The 13,186-nt window shown below is 30.6% G+C and overlaps 3 protein-coding genes across 9 annotated transcripts in view; 2 read left to right on the plus strand and 1 right to left on the minus strand.

Annotated features, from left to right (window-relative positions):
• LOC122635281 (splicing factor, suppressor of white-apricot homolog) overlaps positions 1-3,272 on the minus strand; it is a 5,639-nt gene extending 2,367 nt beyond the window's left edge. Inside the window, exons 1-6 of one of the 5 annotated variants that reach the window (XM_043825320.1) lie at positions 3,055-3,197; positions 2,668-2,780; positions 1,278-1,447; positions 961-1,163; positions 650-872; positions 299-378 (exon numbers count right to left, since the gene is read on the minus strand). In XM_043825320.1, the coding sequence (XP_043681255.1) occupies positions 299-378; positions 650-872; positions 961-1,163; positions 1,278-1,287 (516 nt within the window). In that variant the 5' untranslated portion in view covers positions 1,288-1,447; positions 2,668-2,780; positions 3,055-3,197. Of the gene's footprint in view, positions 1-298; positions 379-649; positions 873-960; positions 1,164-1,277; positions 1,448-2,667; positions 2,791-3,054 lie in introns of all 5 variants that reach the window. The other 4 variants (XM_043825321.1, XM_043825318.1, XM_043825319.1 and 1 more) reach the window with 4 other exon arrangements.
• A 479-nt stretch (positions 3,273-3,751) lies between these two features.
• On the plus strand, positions 3,752-7,908 carry LOC122635282 (histone-lysine N-methyltransferase E(z)). Of its 3 annotated transcripts, none has more exons than XM_043825323.1 (12): positions 3,752-4,001; positions 4,233-4,546; positions 4,624-4,878; positions 4,960-5,176; positions 5,394-5,414; positions 5,611-5,711; positions 5,824-6,001; positions 6,090-6,464; positions 6,618-6,908; positions 7,001-7,183; positions 7,257-7,422; positions 7,529-7,908. In XM_043825323.1, exons 1-12 carry the CDS (start codon positions 3,866-3,868, stop codon positions 7,587-7,589), a joined length of 2,298 nt encoding a protein of 765 aa, XP_043681258.1. In that variant the 5' UTR covers positions 3,752-3,865; the 3' UTR covers positions 7,590-7,908. The 3 variants fall into 3 exon arrangements, with proteins under 3 accessions (XP_043681258.1, XP_043681257.1, XP_043681260.1); XM_043825322.1 differs by having other exon boundaries at positions 3,753-4,001; positions 5,391-5,414; XM_043825325.1 differs by lacking the exon at positions 5,394-5,414 and having other exon boundaries at positions 3,753-4,001.
• A 510-nt stretch (positions 7,909-8,418) lies between these two features.
• The window catches only part of LOC122635235 (adenylate cyclase type 2), a 40,061-nt gene continuing 35,293 nt past the window's right edge, over positions 8,419-13,186 (plus strand). The window contains exon 1 of the mRNA XM_043825195.1: positions 8,419-9,055. Within this exon, the coding sequence (XP_043681130.1) occupies positions 9,043-9,055 (13 nt within the window). The 5' untranslated portion in view covers positions 8,419-9,042. The remainder of the gene's footprint in view (positions 9,056-13,186) is intronic.

Genomic DNA, 13,186 nt, shown 5'->3' on the forward strand with positions numbered 1-13,186 from the left:
GAGGATAGGTTCAATGCATACCAGAATCAGCCCTGGAAGCAGAAATATATGACACATAAATTAGTGTAGTAGAGTAACATTAACATTTCATCCTATGATCCATTGTATTTTTGAAATCACCGTTAGAAAAGTAGATAGTTTCAGAGGTAAACCTGTGACTCTTTGGGAGGCTTCCAAATTTGGTAAATATCCCAATTGTTCTGAATCTTCTAACAGCTTAGGAAGCACTTTTTTTTTATGTCTTTCATAAAAAGTTATTATGTTTGTACGACAATGTATATATTAGAAGAAAACATACCGCTTCTACTTTGGCAAATGATGGCGCTAGGCTTGGGTGAAGGTATGGTTGATCATCTTCATCTGATTCTTCCTCAGGTTCTGTCGTTAAAAAAACAAACCAATGAGTACAAATTTATAATTGCATCTTTTTTTTTCCAAAAATGAGTTACATTTGTCACGTGTAGATAAAAACCGACGTAGTAGTAACAGGAACTTGTGGCAATACTTACGTCAAGAAAAACTAAGTAGAATCAAAGTAGGTGTGGGTAATCATATCCTGCTTTATGTTGCTTCAATTACTTCAACTCAATAATGTCAACTTTGATAATGTTACTACAAGATGCTGCTTTATAGAAAATAGTATGCATACCAGATTCTTCTTTTTCAGGTTGTTTTTCGGGATTATATTTTCCAGTCTTGATAGCTTCCAGCACAAACTTGTAATACGGATGTAGCGGTTCACCTATCGATAAGAACGAAAATTGCGGATTGTTCGCTTGTTTCGCCTTTAGAAGAATCTCCATTTGGCCCCCTTGACGACTAATAAATAGTGCTGTTTTTGTGATAATTGCATTTAACTTCTGTGTCTCGGGCTGAAAATACATTATCAATTAATTTTTTTATATCCGAATAAATTCATAGATAAATTTCCTACAAATAATATTATTTCAATGACCTTACCACTGTCATGCCTTCCGGTATTTCAAGATCTGGCGGCGGTACAAAAGCTTGATCCTCTTCTTGCGATCCTTCTGATTGTTTTGGACTCTGTGAGTCTTCGCACGCTAACTTGGAATTGTTTTCATCCTCGTTATAATTATATGCTACTTGAGTATAAGAATTTTCTGATTCCAATGCTTGATGCAATCTTTTCATCTCTTCTTCTAATGCCAAGAGAAAGGGTAATACATTAAAATCGTTAGTAATTCTTAATTTTAATGGTTCCATAAAGAATAATAGTTAATTTAGAGTTTTAGAAATATTTATATGAACCGTACCATGATACATGGAATCTTCTGCGTCATTATTATACAAGGATCGGTATCTTTCTTCGTCACAGAGCTGTTCAACTTTAAGTTCATCCTCTGTGAGTATTGTCCGTTGATCAAAACCACCTGCCGGTGGCTCATGAATCCTTAAATCCCCCAGTGCTCCACGTCCATCGTATCTATACACATACAATGTTTAAATTAGAGAAGGAAAATGATATTCTTTTTACATAAATTTTGTTAATCGCGGCATCTGAAAAATAATTTATGAAGAGAATCCCACCACAAAGAGTTTTCTCTGAAATAAAATATAGTCATACAAAGTTGAATGACATGTCTTTATGTGTAATTTATTTCTTTGCATAACTTTCAAATTAAATACGCTATGTACAATGTATTTTGTAAAATAAATTTACTACGCATTATTATACTGTTTGTTTCTGAAGATGCAATTTGCTGCTTTGTTTCTTACAAGATAGCAACATTTATGATAATTTCATAAATGCTTACATATTGATTATAAATAATTTATGAAGTTCATAGATTATTTCTTTTTTGTCACTATATTTTATACTACTTAGATGTATAAAACATAGAACCATATATTGAATTATGTAAAACATTTTGTCCTTTTTATCTAATCAGATATCATATATATAAGTATACATATATATTGCGTTACATTTACAAATTACATGAATAATTATTATATGGTCCATAACAGTATGTCCAGTTTAATATTTAACAAAAGCTGTATCATTGCACATTGAAATTAGTTGTAATACTCCTAGATATAAGTAGCAATATAGAAAATAAAATGATCTAACTGCAATGAGCATACATATTGCATTATTCAGATAAAAAGCAAAAGTAGTTTGAGTATCGATCGTTGAATTGTAATAAAACATAGAACATTAAGCAGCACCAAATTAAATAAACAAAAAAAAAGTTGAAAAATTGAAGATACAAGTTTATAGAAAATCACTTAAAAATTCTCACAAAGTGTTCGCTTGGATGATGAAGAATACAGTTTCAGAATAAATGCTGCAATGCCTTCGACATGTGTGTACACAATCCAGCTTGCCTAAATTTCAAGAAATATTTATAATATAAATGCAAAACAAAATATTTTATATAATTTAATATATGTTTCCAGTTACATCTTGGACACGTATGCTGTACATTCAATATTTATACACAAATTGTATGCAGAGTATACACATAAACGTAGAATGTATATCGCAACATAGAGAAATTATCAAAGTTGCATAATGCATTTGGTAATTCGTACATTGTTGCCAGCACAGCTGAATCTAAGACGCTAATACATACCATGCTGAACGGTCATAAATACCTATAACCGTCAGCTTGCCATTTGTCTCTCTACGCTGTGTCTCACCTTGCTGCTGCACAGATGGTCAGCCATAAGCGCCAAGCCACAAGAGCACCTTATTCTGCGCCCGTGCAGAGCGCATATCGCGCTTCAACACTGCGCGTTCATACGGCCAACACCTGCAGAAACCTTAAACAGTCTCCAGATTGCTTATCTGCACATTAACTATTTGCAGTAACCGTAACGGTACTGTCTCTTCGAGTGTCATTCACTGCAGTTTTTTTATTTATTTATTTTTTATTATTATTATTTTATTTTTTTTTTTTTGTTTTTTTATTATTTTTTTTTTTTTTTTGAATCTGAGATCATTCTTCTAAACGTTACATATATGATGTGTTTATGCAAGAATAAATATCCTAGATCATAAATTTTTTCTAGGTTAGGGAAACGGACCTGTCTATCTTCAATGTGTTATCGCCCATCCATGGTATCAAATGCTTCCCCTGATCAATCATTTTCGCCTTGTCATCGTCTCGAAATAATTTGCAGCTATATCCGAACACCAACAGCTCCTGTGGTTCCTCTTCACCATTTTTTTTACGCAGAATCCCTGAATCAACCATCCACCGTTGACCCTTCGACGACGCCATTTTATGTCTACATGCGACTACGAGAAGAGAGGAAGCGTTTGCCCAAAATCAACTATAATCAAGTGATAGAACAACACAAAGATACCGTCATCGTAAATAGACAAGTGTGAAAGCGGATTGGTCCGTTTGATACGTTTAATCGTAATTGGCTCCCTCTTATATATATTAACAACAGTAAGGCTAATAAGTACATGCTGATTGGTTAACACCCATGTGGCGCTGCAGGCACGTGACGCTATTGTCGCGTAACCAAAAAAGAACTATTTTCTGCCGAGTCAATTTGATCATCTAGAAGCGTTACAAGTTCAAAAAAAAAAATCAGATGAAAAATTAACTAATACTAAAAATGATCATTTACACGATACTAATAATTAACTAAATATTTATATTCGTATCAAGAGTTGACGAAACTAATCGCTAAATCGACATCGATGTGCGCGCCATCTGGCATAACAAATCAAAATTAAAATCGACGCTCGACGAGATAATTCTCTTTCATATTGAATGAAGCTTGGTGGCTGTGATCGTCGTTGGCGTCAAGTTGGATACTTCGCATCGCAAGATTTTCGTTTAAATTCTTTTACGATATTAATGATATTTTATTTTTACTCACAATGTCAAAGGCAAAAGTTTCCGCAGAATGGAGAAAACGTGTGAAATCGGAATACATGCGATTGAGGCAAATAAAGAGGTATAAACGAGCGGACGAAGTGAAAATTGCGTGGAATCAGAATCGCAAGGTTATGACTGGTTAGTACACTTTTAAAAATTCATAATGATTTGAATATTTCTTTCATATTTTTGTTTATTCTTTCATCTTTATTTATTTATTGTTTTTATTATTATTCGACTAAAAAATTTGCGCAAGTATTCAAAAAATGATTATGTTTACACTTTAATCCGATTAAAACCAATTATGTTCAATAATAAAGATATATATCATACATTATCGTATATATAAATAAAAATTTTCTCAATTAGAGCTTCTTATAACCGAACAAAAACGATGGGCGGATGGAAAAGCAATGTGGCTTGCTATGCATGATATTCCACCTCATGTATCTTGCATGAAAAAAGCAGAGGTGACTAGTTCCGACGGTGAAGTACAAACATGTCCTGTTAAAATAATAAATGCTGTTACTCCAATACCTACAATGTATACATGGGCACCGATACAACAGAATTTTATGGTAGAAGATGAAACTGTATTACACAACATTCCTTACATGGGAGATGAAATCTTAGATCAAGATGGAACTTTTATCGAAGAACTTATTAAGAATTATGACGGAAAGGTAATAAAGAATATTTTAAAAGAATTATTAATATATTAAACCTTTTAATGTACTACATTGTTGTTATTATATTACAGGTACACGGAGATAGGGTATCTGGTTTTATGGACGATTCTATTTTTGTCGATTTAGTAAATGCTTTAGTTAATTATGAAAGAGACGATAAAGAAAGAGAACATACTAAAAAAGGAAAAGAATCTAAAGAAAAAGAAGATCAAAAGGATGATGACAAAGATAATAAGGACGATGTTAAAGCAGAAGTATCGGTGGAAAAACCAGTAGAAGATTCGAAAGCTCAAGCTACACCATTCCCATCCATGCACATATTTAATGTAAGCTATCAGTTTTATAAAATGATTTTATATAAGTTTAATATTACTAATAGATTTTACTAATAGATTTTCTTATATTAGGCAATATCTAGCATGTTTCCTGATAAAGGCAGACCCGAAGAATTAAAAGAAAAATACATTGAACTAACAGAAAGATCAGATCCAAATGTATTGCCACCAGAATGTACTCCTAACATCGATGGTGTAAATGCAAAAAGTGTACCAAGAGAGCAGACTATGCATTCGTTTCACACGCTCTTCTGTAGAAGATGCTTCAAATATGACTGCTTCTTACATCGTGAGTAGACAGCTAGTTTAATGTTATTACTCTCAAGTTGTATCTTGTCAGGCAACATCGCAATAGGAATAAAGAAAGACGTTACAAGGATATGCAAATTATCTCCTTATACGCACAGCCTCTAGATACAACTTATTGATGATTTACATTCTATATGACTACGAAGCTGGATGTATATTAATTACAATAATTTGTGATTCCTGATTTATCGTAGCAGCCAGGGGGACCTCGCCGCAAGGTAAAGAACAACATTGCATACAAACGAGCGCATTCGATCGAACGCTTTTTTTTGTTTAGCACGGAGGCATCGCCAAGGGTTCATCCACAATCGTATTTCATTCGTCGTTCATCGCTCTGTCTACTAAATTTCTCTCCATTCGCGATATAATAGATTAGGATTATGTTCAATTTTAAAGTTTTACCATTAATTTTAGGTCTTCAAGTCTGCCATCCAGGACCAAATTTACTCAAACGAAAAGGTCCGGACTTGAGGCCATTTTCTGAGCCCTGTGGAACAGAATGTTATATGCATTTGGTAAGATGTGTGTGTGCGTGTGTGCGTGCGTGCGCACGTATGTGTGTGTGAAATGCATAGCAATTTATTCGATAAAACATCAAACTACGTTTTCGTATTATTTCCAATTCAGGAAGGTATGAAAGAAAAACTTGCTGCACAAGCAGCAGATATAAAAGATGAAGAAGGAGATGATAAAAGAGGTGGTCCTAGAAAAGTAAGAAAACAAGCAAGTGTGGATTCTGGAAATGAAGCAAGTAGCGAAGACAGCAATGACAGTAATAAATATAGTCAAGGTGGTTGCTGTCAAGGTAAAATAATATCTTAGAACTGTTAACTCGTAAAGAAAAAATTATTATAAAAATATTGATACATATTCCATTTCATTGTAATCAACAGATTTCAAACAAAATGTTAATAAAGAAGTTAAATCCGAAGAAATGATGGAAGATCAAGCTCAGCCAGAAAATCAAGCTCCTTTCACTTTATTAGGTCTTGATAAACGAGTCAAGACGGAAAGTGAGTTATCATGGACAGGTTCTGAACAGAGTCTTTTCAGAGCTTTACATAAAGCTTTTCCTGGGAATCCTTGCGCATTAGCACAAATTATGTTGACTAAAACTTGTCAGGAAGTTTATCAATTCGCTCAGAAAGAAGCTTCAGACATTCCAGCGGTAGAACATTTAAAAGATTTTACACCTCCACGAAAGAAGAAGAAGAAACATAGACTTTGGTCGATGCATTGCAGAAAGATACAATTAAAAAAAGATTCTGGTAATTAATTTCTTATTAATGATAATGATAATAAAAAAAAAAAAAGATAATAAAATAATAAAAAAGACAACGAGACAATCATAGCCAGAAGTATCCTCGCGCGTTCCTTTTTTTTGTTTGCGTTTACCATATGTATAAAAATCATACTCACAGGTGCCAATCATGTCCACAACTTCGCACCGTGCGATCATCCTGGCCGTCAATGCGATAATTCTTGTCCATGTATACAGGCGCAAAACTTCTGCGAAAAATTCTGTCAATGCAGCAGTGAATGTCAGAATCGATTTCCTGGCTGTAGATGCAAAGCTCAGTGTAATACAAAACAATGTCCTTGCTATCTAGCAGTAAGGGAATGTGATCCTGATCTTTGTCAAACATGTGGTGCTGATCAATTTCAAATTACTAAAATATCATGTAAAAATGTTAGCGTTCAACGTGGTCTTCGTAAGTATCAAAAAAAAGGTCAAAATAACAGAAAGTATGCGTTGATCGAATGTAAAAACAAATCTACAAAGATATATGTTATCTTTATTTAGATAAACATCTTTTAATGGCACCATCCGATGTAGCTGGTTGGGGAATCTTTTTAAAAGAATCTGCTGCCAAGAATGAATTTATTTCTGAATACTGTGGAGAAATTATAAGCCAAGACGAAGCTGATAGAAGAGGAAAAGTATACGATAAATACATGTGCAGTTTTCTATTCAATCTAAACAATGGTATTTATTTTAGATAATAATTATAAAAAAGTATTGACGTGGTATAACCATATATGCTATTCTCGTTTGACAGATTTTGTAGTAGATGCAACGCGCAAAGGAAACAAGATAAGATTCGCAAATCATTCGATAAATCCTAATTGTTATGCCAAAGTTATGATGGTTAATGGTGATCATAGAATAGGTATTTTTGCAAAAAGAGCTATTCAGCCAGGGGAGGAATTGTTTTTTGATTATAGGTTAGTACATTTGTAAAATTAAATTTAAATTATTATTATTTTTTTTTTTTTTAGAACATAAAAAATATACAATACAAATGTTATATTTATTTATTTTTTATTACAGATACGGTCCAACTGAACAACTCAAATTTGTTGGGATTGAACGTGAAATGGAATTTCTTTGAAGTGATACTTTGAAACTATTCTTTTAAAAACTTATGTACGTGCATCGATAAGTTCCTTTTTAGTTCAAGTTTATTGAAAAAGAAAACAAAACAAAAAGAGAAAAACTTATTCCATTATTATCAAAATCGACAGTATTTGAATATCGATAGACTCAATCTGCCTGCATATCAAATAGTTTTTGAAACAAAAAAATATGTAAAAAGATCTTTGAATATGTGTGTTGTGTCTGTGTGTATGGATATGTGGTCGCTTATGTATGAATGGGAATAAGTATGTGATTTCTTAAGACGCCTTTTTCAAATAAAAGTTTCATCGGTACACATCTGGTATCTTTAATATATACAGTATCTTCTATACTATTCTTCTCTTTTTCTCTCTCTTAAAAATGTACAAAAAAATAGTTTATTTTTAATTCTAAAGCCATCGATCTACTCGTTTTCAAAAATATTTTTTATATTAAAAATCTTACGATATAAAAAATAATATTATAAAAATATAAAATTATATTATAATGTTATAATAATACATTAAGAAAAAAAAAAAAAAAAAAAGAAGTAAAATCAACTTTTAGTCTATCATCAATAAAATTTCGTTCTAAAAGTATTAGAAATATAAATACATTTGTCTTAAATAAAACAAAAACTTAATACGTAATTTTTTGCATTTTTGAGGTTAAATCGAATTTCTTACGTAATACATATTTATTTATAAGATATGAAAAAAAAGAGAGAGAGAGAGAAAAAAATATCTACTTTTTGATAAAGTCTCGGATATAATCAAACATTGACGCGATATATTAATTTTTGTTTGTATTTAATTGTTAAACTGTTTTCAAGGGTTGAATTCAAATGCGAGAAATTCGCGCGCAACTTTCAAACGTCAGAGTTAGTTCGAAGGGATTCTAGAAGAGAGCTTCCAACGGATCGCGGAGCAATTCAGCCACCAGTTGCGGACTTCGCGGCCGCGAAAACGGATCGGTGGATTTTTGGATTACAAAAATCCAATTTTAAAGAAAGAGAATAAAGAAAAATCGCGTTTTAAATGATACAAAAAATAATAATAATAATAATAAAATATAAATAATAAAAGAAGAAAAGTGAAAAAAAGTTCTCGATCGTTATGAGGATAAATAATAGAAGAAATTCGTCGAAGGATCCGATTAAACGTTCGTGTTTATTCGCGAGAATTCGGCCTTTTTGTTCGTTTTTACAAGATCTTGATCGGTAAAGTTCGATAGTTTCGTAAGTAATTAAAACAACAATAAATTAATAAACGACAACATCTTTATCGTCGATTATTCGGAATTGAATTCAACGATCATGTTACGAATAAGAAGCAGCAATAGAATTTGAAAAGACGTCTCGAAGATCGTCATCGGAATCTCTTAGAAAATAAGGTTATTTGGATTGAAGCCAGATTTTTTTCGGAAGAAAGACACTTCGTTCAGACGACATGGAGGAAGAAGGTAATTATATATGTATAATATATATATATATATATATATATATTTGAATCGAAAACAAAGCTTTTGTTACACTACGAATTTTTTTATTCTTTTTTTTTTATTTATTATTTTTTAAAGAAACATTCGAATCGATCGATAAAGCAAAACGTTCGAAATAAAAGACGGTCGACGACGAGTATCGTCTTTCTTTTTCTCTTCTTCTTATTTTTTGTTTTCGTCCATTTTGTTCTTATCTGTTTCGTAATAAATAATATCCGCCATGATTACTATGCGACCAATAAATTTGAAGGAAATATTTCCTGCTTCTTTCCAAACAGGATGAAAATATCGGTTTAGAGATAAAATAAAAGTAAAAGAAATAAGATTTCGAAATAAGGATGGAAATAGAGAGTTGAATTGAAAAAAAAAAAAAATAAAATAAAATAGAAAGAAAAGGGAGGGAATGAAATAAGTGTCCGATTCGCCATGATGGAAAGATTTGAGCGGGAATAATGGCCGTTATAATCACTTTCAATGCAGATGTATTATTATAGAAATAAACACCTCTCTCTCTCTCTTTCTCTCTTACTCTCTCTCTCTTTCTTTGAGTCGTCAGAGACGTTTTGTGATTCTAACCAATGTCTTCATCTCCTCGAGCAGCGAATGTAAATATACAGAATGAATCATACGTATAAACGGATCAGTCGATCGTTCGATTAAAACGATATTAATCATTTTCGATCGGTTTTGATTAAGTAATGATGACATTAGTAAATTTCTTTTTATAATGTTTATTATATTTAACATATTCTTTTTTATGAGAATTTCTCGTTGGAAATGTTTCTCGATTACTTGTGCGTTTTTTTCTCTCTCCTTCTCTCTTTCTTTCTTTCTCTCCATTTTTGTTTGCTTTTCACGAGGATATTGATCTTAGAACGTAATTCGATTATTCGATCATTAATGAAGAAATAATTAGGAAATTGTTTATAAACTATTTATTAAATATTTATTATTTAATATATATATATTTTTTTTATAAAAGATTCGTCGTTGAACTGTTAATTTTTCGTCAATATTTTAACCTTAAAATTGATAAAACAATTTTCGATCATTTCTCAAGAAGGACAATTCTTGTTGAATGTTCATTTGAATATTAACAAAAAGAAATACATTTTCTCGTTTAATAATTAAATAATATATAGAATTCAAATAAATAAATAATTTAAATTAGAGAACAAAATAAACAATTTTTTCATGTTTCTTAAGACTGAACGATCGGACGTATCGATGATGATGATATTAACGATAAGAAAAAAAAATAAAGCAACAATAATAATAATAGTAATAGTAATAATAATAATAAAAATGACACGAAGAAGCGTGAGCAAGAGCACTCATTCTGTTTTACACACCCATTCAAATTAAAACGTATAGACTCGAGTTTAATGCGGTTTAGTCATTATTACACACATACGTCTACATACGTATATATATATATATATTGACTAGAACTATATACACAGACAAAGAAAACGCAATACGGATAAGAAGTACTTGTATCGTACGTGACTTGTTCTACGATTAAATTAACAGCGAACGAACGAATCGACTTTTTCATGGCTTTCAAATGAAATTTCTTACTTTAATGAAAACTGAAAATGTTCCTTTCTTTTTTCTATTTTCTTTTTTTTTTTTTCTGCAGAACCAAAGTCGAATACGTAACGAACGATGTACAATTCATATAAACGTTGATGATTGACTTTAATGATTCGCTTGGCACTCATTGATTAACTTAATCAGTTTTGCTTAACAATGTTTGTATTGCATAAAATAATTTTTTCATATCATAAAAATCAAACGTTTTCGTATTATCAAAGGTGTTACGAAAAATAAGTTTAATTGCGCGAGTGATTTGTTAAAAATAAGATTTATTTTGTAAATAATTTTCTTTTCTTTCTTCCTTTTTTTTTTTTTCTAAGACAATTTAAGGTTAATTGTAATTTTATTTTTATTCGTATGAGATATATATCTTATATATATGCATGTGCGTACACATATATATATCACATATATAGATATTTATATATATATAATAGAATGACATATATACACATGTACACGAAATTTGATGATTCTTATTATTTTCTACTATTTCTTTTATTAATACTGGTAATTATTTACTCTTCGTATTTAAAATGGGATATAAAAAAATTACACGAAGAAATACGTATTTAAACTGTCGAGTTTTTTCTCTCTCTCTTTCTTTCTTTCTTTCTCTCTCTTTCTTTTCTTTCTCTCTTTTTTCTTCTTTTTTTTTTTTCTTTTCTATCAGGTTTTCTCGACGAGATTCGAAGAGTGTCATTTGAAATGAAGACAAATTCACCAGGAGAACGATTTTCTAATCCTTTCTATCTTTTCCAAACGTTACGTTTCTTCGACATTTTCTTCTTATTAAAACGAAGAAAGGAAAGAAAAACAAAAAGTAAATTAAAAAGTTATTAAAAATTCGATCTTTCCAATCGTAGGAAATTAACAATAATATTAATAATTCCGAGTATTAAACGTCTTTTTTTCGTTTCTTTTATCGAACATTTTCGTTTAGATCAACGCATATTCTTATTTAAAAAGAAATATCTACGAAAACATCGTAGATTATCGTAATCGTTGCAAATTTAATCTTTTTATTAAAAATCACGAAATTTATAATATTAGATTAATAGTAATATTAATCAAACTTATCTATATGTGTGTCTGGGTATACATAAAATGTTGGTTAGTTTTTCGTTTCTCGAATATCTAATTAATATACAAATTTATTACGTTCTATATAAAATTTAAAGGTTAATCTATAATATAGAAGTTATCGTAGGACGGACAAAAGGTTAGATACCATAACAGTTATGACTCTTCAAATTACTTTACTACAAACTCCACAAAGATAAATACTTCGTAGTATTTGAAGGTAACCAGTTGTTTGTTAATTGTATTTAGTTCACTAGCATTGCTTTCTCGAGAGCAAATCGTTTCCCGAAAATCTAATGGTTTAAATCCAAGAGGTATAACAATCGAAACGTTAGTAAATATATACATAGGTACATACGTACGTACAAACAATTAAGCGAACTCTCTCAAAGGCTATTACGTCTTGCCGAAAGCATTTCAAAGCTTTCAAAGCTTAAAAGTATCCAACGTTTAAAGTCAGTTGATTAATTCAATACTTAATACTTAACAATTACAATCGAATTTTATTTATCTAAAACAATCTTAAACATGTTTAGGTTTTAATCGATATTATTTGTTAGGTATATTTAATCAAATTTAACCTATACTTCTGTAATCCTATTTGTTGTTCTTTTATAGGGAAATGAAAATTATATATATATATACATATATATATATATATATATATGAGAAAAAATTATACAGGGTGAAAAGAATTATATTATCTCAATAATATCGATATTAATGATTAGAACTTTATATTATATTTAATAAGAGTATCATTATTAGATATAATTTATACTTATTAAACGTTAACTAATACTTAAATATAACCTATAAATTAAACCATAAGGTTTACAAATAAAAAGAAGGAAGAAAAGAAAAAGAGAATAAAATTATAAATCGTCTATCTAAATAAAAAAGACTATATATAATATAATGATCGAATGAACAATTACAATAAGTTTCAAGAGATAAAGAAAATTAGAACGAGAATCTTTATCGTGATAAGTAAAAAGATCTATAGTTTCTTTTCTTTTCTCTTATTTTTTTTTTTTTTTTTTTTTTTTTTTTTTTTTGTAAGAAAGAGAGAAAGAGAAAGAAGGAAAGAAAGAAGGAAGGTAGGAAAGAAAGAAAGAAAGAAGGAAAGAACGAAAGAAACAAAAGAAAAAAGTCGGAGTAACGGTCGTTTCTGTGACGTAGTTACTTGCGCATCTAGTAACGGACGAAGGAGAATGTCATGACGAACGGCACGACACAATGGCCGATTGCCTGTCGATAACAAACTCTCGTCGACATCTCCTGTCAATCGGAACCTCTTACCCGTGTCACCTAACAGAGCGAGAAAGAGAGAGATGGAGAGAAAGAAAGAGACGGACAGAAACATACACACACACATACATACAAATATACAAAGGAGATCGAGTTTTG

This window comes from Vespula pensylvanica, chromosome 17 (assembly GCF_014466175.1).
Source record: "Vespula pensylvanica isolate Volc-1 chromosome 17, ASM1446617v1, whole genome shotgun sequence".
Taxonomy (NCBI): Eukaryota; Metazoa; Arthropoda; class Insecta; order Hymenoptera; family Vespidae; genus Vespula; species Vespula pensylvanica.

Bases quoted from the DNA above. Each gene is read 5' to 3' on its own strand.
- LOC122635282 (XM_043825322.1), top strand. From the start codon at position 3,866: ATGTCAAAGGCAAAAGTTTCCGCAGAATGGAGAAAACGTGTGAAATCG. The intron at 7,184-7,256 runs GTATTTATTTTA...CTCGTTTGACAG, and splicing joins TCTATTCAATCTAAACAATG to ATTTTGTAGTAGATGCAACG. The intron at 7,423-7,528 runs GTTAGTACATTT...TTTTTATTACAG, and splicing joins GAATTGTTTTTTGATTATAG to ATACGGTCCAACTGAACAAC.